At 42.6% G+C, this 9,747-nt stretch overlaps 1 protein-coding gene across 1 annotated transcript in view; it reads left to right on the forward strand.

The window, feature by feature from the left end:
- The window catches only part of Ttc19 (tetratricopeptide repeat domain 19), a gene marked incomplete in the record, with an annotated part of 24,405 nt that overhangs the window by 445 nt on the left and 14,213 nt on the right, over positions 1-9,747 (forward strand). The window contains 6 exon segments of the mRNA XM_005399316.2: positions 1-186; positions 1,943-2,053; positions 2,674-2,712; positions 3,584-3,640; positions 3,954-4,015; positions 6,267-6,361. Of these exon segments, the coding sequence (XP_005399373.2) occupies positions 1-186; positions 1,943-2,053; positions 2,674-2,712; positions 3,584-3,640; positions 3,954-4,015; positions 6,267-6,361 (550 nt within the window).

Raw genomic sequence — 9,747 nt, forward strand, 5'->3', positions numbered from 1 at the left:
GCCGGGCGGGGCCGGGGGCGAGGGCCGGGGGCGGTGACTTCAGAGCCCCTTCCCGCAGCGCTCGCCTGGTTCTCGAGGCCTGCTGCGGCAGACGGGGAGGAGAAGCGGGGAGCAGGCGGGGTCGCCATCGAGGACGCGGCGAATGAGGCCGAGGCGGAGATCATCCGGCTGCTGAAACGGGCCAAGGTGAGGCAGCTCGGCGAGCGCGGAGTCACTGTGGACGAAGCCTGGCGCGCTCGCTGCTGCGCATTGCTTTCTGCAGTTTAGCGAAGAGGGGGTGACCGTCCCGAGGTTAAATTCCCCAGAATTACGTGGGTCACAGGTGTGGGGGTTGGGATCCGGCCGGGCCGGTCTGTCTCTAAAGCCGCCGAGCGAAGCTGCTGCGGTCTCCAGTGTGGATGGAGGCGGCCCCCTGGGCATCACTCTTTCATAGTATCGGGAATGTTTTGTAGTTGTGCGTATCAGTTCATCAGCCCCCCTGAAATGACATTTTGCGCATATTTTGTATATGGCACCCTGAAAATGGAGTTTGGTGTTGACTGTGCAGCTTGCTTCTTTTCTAAGTTCTTTTTGTCCGCGTCCTGTTTTTTCTTCTCTTCAGGACAGCGCCTCTGTTTCATTGGGCTAAATACTAATGATGCCAACAGTGGCCGAACTGATATTCTCGGACTGCAGTGTGCTGCTGCAGTGCCACTCCGCGGGGAGGCCCCGTACTTCTCAGGCTCGGTGTGCCCAAAAGTACACTCCTGATTTTAAGTGTCTCCCCAACCCATTCTTCCACTCTCCCTGTTTACTACCGTGAGTTTTTTGGCTTAGAAACCTCATAGTCGTTCTTTCTTGTTTTGTTTTGTTTTTGTTTTTGTTTTTTGAGACAGGGTCTCACTATGTAGTTCAGGCTGGCCGTGAAGTGTCTAGGTAGTCCAGGCTGGCCTCGCGTTCGTGTGGACCCTCCTGCTTCAGCCTCCCAGAGTGCTGGTGCCACCACACCTGACCTCATAGTCATTCTTAAAACTTGACCTTAACGTTGTTTTCCAATACACAACAATAATTCCTAGTGCCACCAAATCCAAAATTATTTCCCACATCTGTTCAAAAACTCTATTTCCCCTGACCTGAAAGCAAAGCTGCACAATCCCTCTACAATTCATTCTGCATACAGCAAACTAAGTGGTGTTTTAAAAAATGTAAATGAGATTATATCACCTTCTTGCCTGACAACTCTGAATTCCTACTAAAATTCCTCTGAATTTTACTTAGGGTAAAATCTTAAGATCCCTTCCATGGCTACAAAGCTCTACATAATTTAAACAGCCTTTCTCACCTATTTCACAGTAATACTCCAGGTAATTGTCATTATCATTGTCATTCTTTCGCATCTCTTTCCTTATATTTCTTCTAAAGAACCATTTTCTTGGCCTGTAGGGCTATATTCATTCCCTTTGACTCATTCTTTGCTCCAGTTCCTTATTTAGTTGACTCATTTTCATTCTTCCTTAGTTTAGCTCACTTTCTTAAAAGATTTTTCTGACTCCCATTGGAGGAGACCCTCACTCCTTTTGCTTTTGTTTTTTTATAACTCTTTATCATGGGTTGTAATCAAGCTTACTTTTCCCACAAGATCTCTAGCCTTCAGGAAGAGGAAAACAGGGTGAAGGGCAAGCAGTTTCCTTATGAAATATAATGTAAAGATTACTCACGTTCTTTCTGCCTGCGTCCGTTGGGCAGAACTTCATTATGTGGCCGCACTTTGCTGCATGGGAGGCTGATCTCGCTTGTCACCTGCATTGTCATAAGGCTTCCTGTACAGTAGGCATTCAGTAAATACCTGATGAGTAGCTTCTTTCTATGTATTGGGGTACATATCTACATCTACATTGTCCAATAGCAATTGCATCTGTTATACTTGTATTTCACTTAATATTATTTTGTCTTCCCTTTTTAGTTGAGCATCATGAAAGATGAGCCAGAAGAGGCTGAGCTAATTTTGCATGACGCTCTTCGACTTGCCTATCAGACTGATAACAAGAAGGCTATTACTTACACTTACGATTTGGTAATTGTCCTAACCACTCAGAGCTACTGATGAGGAAGGGTGGATGCGGGGAAGGATTATTTGTTGATTTATGTTCCTAACCTTTATGGTGAGGACATCCTACGCTTTTTTTTTTCTTGTTTTTTAAATCCCTGGCAGGTTCACTTAGAAGAGATGTCTCAATTGTTGCTTCAGTAATGAATAGAGGACTGGGGATACAGCTCAGCAGCACAGTGCCTGCCTGGCAAGCGCAAAGTCATGAGTTTGATTCCTGGTACCGAAACCAAAAAAAATAATGAGTAGAGCTAGATTTGGTTATCAGTAGAGTATATGCAACAAAGTATTTACTTATCACACCATTGCTGTACTGAGCTAGCAGATTAACTGGTGATGTACTTTCTCCACTTTAAACTATCATTTTAATTTAGGGGTGAAAGCAAAAGGAAATGCTTTGCCTAAAGGTTTTAAAATAAGAACACAATGTTCTGGGGGCTGGGGATTTAGCTCAGTGGCAAAGCGCCTGCCTGGCAAGTGCAAGGTCATGAGTTCAGTTCCCGGTACCGGAGAAAAACCAAAAAAAAAAAAAAAAAAAAAAAAAGAACACAATGTTCTAAACTGAACAATTTGTAATTTGCTTTCAGATGGCCAACCTAGCATTTATACGAGGTCAACTTGAAAATGTAAGTAAATTATCTTGTAATATCTTGAATTTGTAGCTAGGCGTGGTGGTGCATGCCTGTAATCCCAACACTTGGGAGGCTGAGGCAGGAGGATTGCCTTGAGTTTGAGGCCAGCCTAGTCTACATAGTGAGTTTAAGGCCACCTTGTACTATTGAAACTGTATCTCAAAAAAAAAAATCTTGAATTTGTGAAGTGCTATCCTCCAGGGAACTGTAGCAGTAAGAATATAGGCTGAGCTCCTGTCATAAAGAGACCCTACAATACAGGGTTTTTAAAAAATTTTTTTCTTTTTTTAATGCTTTGGTCTATGGGTAGGCTAACCACTGAAGGGCAGTTTGGGCATCGCTGGTGTCTGGTGCAGAAGCAAGGTGTTTTCTAAGATAGGTCCTCCTGTGCGTGGGTGAGTTGATTCACCTCCAGCCTTACAAGGAAAAAGAGGATGAAGGGCAGTCAGCATCCTTATAAAATATGGCTTAAAAGTTGTTCATATTCCTTCTACTTGCAATTCTTGGTCAGGACTTAATATGATTACTCTGTTAAAAGAAAAGCTGATCTGCTAAAAATCAAGAGAATTTTATTACTAAAGTGATAGGAGGGTGGAATATCGGCACAATTGGAAGTCTCTTCTGCAGCACTTTGGATGAGAAGTTAATCTCTGAAGTTGGTTTCTGCTCATCAAAGAGTAGCTTAGAGTACACAGGACATGGGTTCCTGACATTTGGTTCATTCTCCTTTCACAGGGTATTGTTTGCCGTATTTGTTAGTGTGTGTGTTTACAAGGAATGGTACATCAGAGTGCTACTTAAAATTCATAGTCATAATAGATAATGGGGCACAAGTAAAAGACAAATCTTTTCCTTATGTTTTTAGGCAGAGCAACTTTTTAAAGCAACAATGAGCCACCTGCTCGGAGCAGGTATGAAGCAGGTAAGGACATCGTGTACTACTGGTCCCTCACTGAAGCAGTTTGCAGAATAGTCAAATTTCCTGAAAACTCTTCTGTCCTCCAACATACTGCTTTCACCAAAAGTGGTAGATTTTTTTTTCCCCCCTAGATCTTTATGAAAATGGCTACTCTTTCACTATTTCAGAAGCATGGTTGCTGAGCAATTCACAGTTGGCTAATTCCCCTAAAAAAATAGACTGTGACTTCGAAGCCAAAGGCAGCCTAGAAGTTGATGATTAATATTCCGTGAGAAAACTTTACTTGTCATGAATTTCTTTTTCTTTGTCCAAACAGGAAGACAATGCAATAATTGAAATCTCCCTCAAGTTGGCCAGTATCTATGCTGCTCAGAATAGGTAAGTAGTCAGAATTTAGCAGTCAGGGAATAACACTGTGGGCAGAAATTGCTGACCCATGGAGTGTTACACAATCATTTACCTACAAGTTATCTGTGGGCTCCAGAAAATTGGGTGTCATACTCTTAATTGTCCGATCCCTCACCTTTGCAGTTTTACAGCTTTTCCCATTTTACTCTTGCTGTTTTTGCATTAGCCTGCCATGTGAAGCACAGTTCTCACACATCAGACTGCACTGTGATAAAGCTATAATCAGTTTTCTGTTCTGGTTTGAAAGGAGATGGGAAGTTAGAGTGGGAACTGTAGTTAGCTCTGCAGTGGAGAGAACAAGAGAAAAGCTGTAGGGGATGGTGGTCTTTGAAGAAGCCACAGCACAGATACAGGCATCAGCAAAAGAGGAAGTCAGGTGTGAAGGTAAGTAGTGAGAGTCACTATGGGAGTGTCTTGTTGCTTATTTTGTTATCCATTGTAGAAAATACATGACTATTTTTAAGGCCTCAACAGAGGGTTTAAAATTAAGATGTTCTGTTTAAATGACTTGACCACTGCCTTTAGAAGATGTAGAGATGATGATAGCTGGCTTTCTGGAAGAGAAAATAGACAGAAACGGGGCAGGGGTGGTGGTGGGGTGCGCCCTTTGGATAAGTCAGTCGGGAAATGGGTGCAACTTTTAAGATAGTTGTTGAATCTAAGTTATAAAGAAGAGTCAGCCAGCTCTACAGGAAAGCTTTGGGTATGATCCAGAACCTGTGAACACTGACAGGGTCTTTCATTCCTGTTAGTCTGTAGGTGGAATTCAAAGATGAAGCACAGTATATCAGAAAACTCCTCTAGAGATTTATATTTTGAGGGTCAATTTAGAGAGAGAACTAAGGCTCGCTTCCTTTAGGATGTTAGTGCTGCAGAAGTTGATGGTGGAGGTTCAAAGTGATATACCAAGCTGAATATTGTACAAAGGTGCTCGTTGAAACCAGAAGCCTTCTGGTTTCAACACACTGGTCCCTGCTGTCCTAGTCAGCAGCGAGCTCCTTCATTCTTAGCAGGACCCTCTTATTCTCCCTGCAACGTGGTTTTACACTCGGTAGGCCAGGACTTCTGAGAGCCTTTGGCTTCAGGTCTTTTGAGGAGCTTTGAGTTTAGCTGGTACCAAGGAGCATTGCAGCTAGGGTCAGTTTTCATAGAGGAGTATCAAACAGGATGAAGTCTGAGCTGGAATAAGAAGCCCACAACAAGTAACACTGACAAGTAAGATTCATAATTGGTCTTGTAGCAGTCAGAGCCATTGAGGTATCCATTAATTAGCCTCTTAAGTTACTCTATACTTTGCAGAAACGTGAGATTTTTAAGAAAGCCACAGCTAGGTCCTGAGACTGAGAGAGTCGGATAGGAGTAGGAAAGAGAGTTGTTTGTAGACCTTTTTCCCTCACTGGGGGCCTCTTATGGCTTCCTCCTTCTCCCTCATATCCTGGCCAGAGCTGGTCCCTTAAGGTTTGAGTGCAGTGTAGGAAGCAGACAGTTCCATTCTTCTGGGAACAGAATAGAGCAGCAAGACCATCGGAGCTCCTCTTGTAAAGCACTAGAAAATAATGAGGTTTGTAGTGGCACTTCTGTAAGAAAAGCAAGGATGCAAGCTGGGCTCCTGTGTGGAGAAGGAATTTTCTGCTGTGCTCCTCTGCATCTCTATGGAAATGGGCAGCAGAGTGAATCTGCTCCTTGGATGCCCTCACTAGCTGACTGTGAATCCAGGGCTATAGAGTTGGCCTAAATACCTTCCCATACCATAGCTAAAGAGTTCTAGTTCTGTAGGAGACTTTTACCAAGTGATCAGAGCTCCTGAGAAGCTGCATGAGGGCCTAGAGTGGGTCCTCCTGTGCATGAGTGAGCTGATTCACCTCCACTGAGGGGCCTGAGCCTCGCTCTCTGCAGGCTGGTAGTTGACCAGGCGAGAGACATTGCCACACAGGGAATAACTTAGGTGGAGAAACTGACGCATGTGAAACTCTGTTAATGGGGGATGCTGACAGATTACTGGTTACACCAGTTATAAAAATTTTGGCAGCACTTTTACCTTTTTATGTATTAATTTACCTGAAGTTGGTGACTTTAGAAAAAACAAAACTTCTGAGCAATGGTAGAGTGATAGCCTGAAGAGACATTGAGCAAGGTCCCTCTTTGTTTTACTGAGATGGAAAAGATGAGGTCAAAAGAAGAGTCTGAGGCAAATGACTGGTTATTGATCTTTGTTTCACAGACAGGAATTTGCTCTTGCTGGCTATGAATTCTGCATTTCAACTCTAGAGGAAAAAATTGAAAGAGAAAAGGAATTAGCGGAAGATGTTATGTCAGGTAGGAAACTAAGTATTCTGGGTATGTGTCTGTTCCTCAAAGGGCTTCAGTGCTGTACTTTGAGAAAGAGAAAAATAACTGCCGTATGGAAATGTTTGGTGCTTATAAGATCTTAGCAGAGGGTTTGAAATACTTTAAGTGACCAGACTGCTGTTTTTTGGAGGTAGGGTCTCACTATATAGTTCAGGCTGGCGTTGAACTCATTGTGTAGTACAGGCTGGCCTTGGACTTACAGTGATCCTCCTGCCTCAGCCTCCCAAGTGCTGGGATTACAGGCATGTGCCACCAAACTCAGCTTTTGTTTCTGTTTTTGTTTTTTAAACTCCTTGGTGACATTTTTCACTTTTCTTTTTTGGTTCTGGGGATTAAACCAGTAGCTTACTAAGTCCCTGAGTTGCCCAGGGCTGGGCTCAAACTTGCTATCCTCCTGCCTCAGCCTCCCTCACTGCTGAGATTATAGCTGAGATGCCTGGCTAACATGTTAATTTCTCTTTTAACTTTTAGTTAAACATAACTTTTAGGAAATTAGGGAGCAGAAGGGAAGGCTCTTCCTCTGTTTCTTCGTTCAGCCTTTAATCAAAATGTTGTGTAATCATGCAGGGTAAAGAGAAAGAATCTCATGTTTCTGCAGTTCGTTCTCACTTGTGAAGGCTAGGAGTAAGTGGGGCATGTGAGAAATTCTTGAACTCTTGGCTGTTTGGGTGTCTTACTTTAGTTGAAGTACTAGGGCTTTTCAGATTTGACATTCATTCTGTAACTCGGTTCAGTTACTGCATGCCGAGAGCTGGGGAGATACTTACGATACCGGAGTTACCTGTATCAACCCTAAAGTAAGACACCATGAGAGTTTTCTGTACCAGTTGTCTTCCAGTTCTTTCTTGAACATATGTAAAATTTTCTTCTGCATTGCTGTACTGAAGCCACCTTTATCACAGTCACCAAATCCAATCCTTAACTTACTTATTAGAAGCTACACCTCAACGGATCCCTGTCTACTCCTCGTGGCCTCTGAGGTGCCTCACTGGTCTTGCCTGTCACCTTCTTAATGCTGACGGGCCTCAGGGCCATCTGTAGCCCTCTTCTGTTTTCCTTCTGCTTGTGTGCCTAGCAGGTGCTCTATAGTCCATACCTTTAACTGCAGTGATGCCTTGGTTCATGGACATTTTTGTTTGTAAACAGTTTGGTTTGCAAACAGAAGCATTTGGCAAAATTTTGTTTTTGTTTGTGAACTGCATCAGGTGATAAACATCTTTTCCAGAATCATGGAACAAATTTAATTCATGAACTGAGGCACGGCTGGAATCAAATCTTCAACCTCAGCTTACATCCAAACAGCTGACTTACAGATCTGCTGTCTTAAGGGCCTTGACTTGATTGAATGTTGAATGGGCGCCTCACAGTTACCATGTCCAAAATAGGCTTCTTGATTTCTGCCACTCAGACGTAATTCCCTACCAATCAGCGCAGCTTAGTATGGCAGCACCGTTCGCCAGTTGCTTCGGTCAGGCAGCTAGGAATCGTCCGTGACTGTCTGCTTCTCACACGTCACCCATCAGCCGTTGTGTTGGAGCAGCCGTGGAACGTGGCAGCACACATGGCGTCCTCTTACCCAGTGCTGTATTCTGAGCCGTTAGTGTGTCTTGCTTGGGTTCCTGCACCCTCACAGGTTTTCCTGTCTCTTTCCCTTCACTAGCTCACATAGTTTGTTGTGCATGCAGCAGAGTGATCGTTGTAAGACTTCAGTGTCATAGTATCACTGTTGGAGTGAATTCAGAGTCCCCATCTGGACCGCTGAGGCCCTCGGACTTGTCCTCCAGCTACCTCTCCTACATCATCGCATGCAAAGCAGATGATATTGCAATCCCTCTTTGACATTTGGTTTTCCCCTTGCTCATGTCATTCTCACCACACCGGCCTTCTTGCTGTTGTGTGCATCCTAAACTCGTAACATTGCAGTCTTTTCTCTCTATTCCTTCTCCCTAGACACTTCCCTCCTCACTTCATTCAGGACTCTGCTTAAATACAGTATCACTTTCTTAGCAGCCTGCGCTGACTAAAACAATTGTCTGTTCCGGTGTAGTTTTGTCTTCCTCTTTGTCCTTTACTTTTCTGATCATCCTTGAAAGTAGAACTGTGTGTTGTGTACTTGTGTTTGTATTGCCGATAAAAGTATATTTTCGTTCAAATGTCAAAGAGGGATTGCAGTATCATCTGTTTTGCTTATTACCAAATCCTTGGTACCCAGGACAGTGCCTGGCACATAACAGAAGTTTAGTAATTACTGAGTGAAGGAACAAAGACTTAACAAAGACAAGTAAGTACAGTTTATTGTAGTGTGGATTCTGCATAGATGTAAAAACAAGTCTTACTGTCAAATACATGAACTGTTCACACCCTTGCTGTGTTACATTTAGAACACTGATCTTAGTTTTTTGTTTTTTGTTTTTTTTTTTGAGACAGCATCTCAGTGTAGTTCAGGTTGCCTTGAACTCGCTTGTGTAGTCCAAGATGGAATTACAGGGCAGTCCTTGAACTCAGGGCAGTCCTGCTTCAGCCTCCTGAGTGCTGGTATTACAAGCGTGTGCCGCCACACACAGCTTGATGCTATTTTCTTAATATAAAGCTATCTTTTTCAATTCCAAAAGTAATACCAGTTACCACTGAAGAAAAAATCCTGCTACTAAGAAAGTAGCTTTATTTTTTAGTTTGTCTTTTCTAGCTTTCTTTCCTATGCTCTTTATAGTTTAAGAAATAAATTAGGGATCATTTATAACTTATTTTTTATAATTAGTACTATACATTTTTGTCAGGACAAAAGAATTTTTGGACAGAGCAAGGTAGTTTCTGTTATAAACAGTCTTATTTTTTCTAGAGAAGAAATTAATTCCTACTCAGTTTTGAACAAAGCAAATAATTACAGATTTGTGTGACTAACCGTACCCTAATAGAGGACTTTACTTCAGGTCATGTTTAAAACTTGGTCTGGAGTAGTTTGTTTCCACATGTTGTAGATATATTTATAGTTATATGTGTAAGTAGTGAGGAAACGCCCATAAAAAATTAAGTGAAAATGTTAGGTACTATAGTTAGGAGGAACCTAATTTTCTAAAATATGTAGATTAAATGCAGTGGTGCCTCAGTTCATGAACTCAGTTCTTTCCACAAACTGAACTGGATGAGAACTTTCCCCATAAGGTCAACATTGAACCCAACCGTGGAATTTGGTATGGTTCTTGTTTAACTTGGTTTGCAACCAGAATTGTGGAGAGAATCAAGTTTGTGAACCAAGATACGCTGTATAGGCAGTAGAAAGAACAATTTCTTCTGATTGGTAGATTTATAGGAAATATATATTCTTTTTTTTTTTTTTTTTTTGGTTTTTCTCC

Source organism: Chinchilla lanigera, unplaced genomic scaffold (genome assembly GCF_000276665.1).
Source record: "Chinchilla lanigera isolate Chin_1 unplaced genomic scaffold, ChiLan1.0 scaffold00066, whole genome shotgun sequence".
Lineage (NCBI taxonomy): Eukaryota > Metazoa > Chordata > Mammalia > Rodentia > Chinchillidae > Chinchilla > Chinchilla lanigera.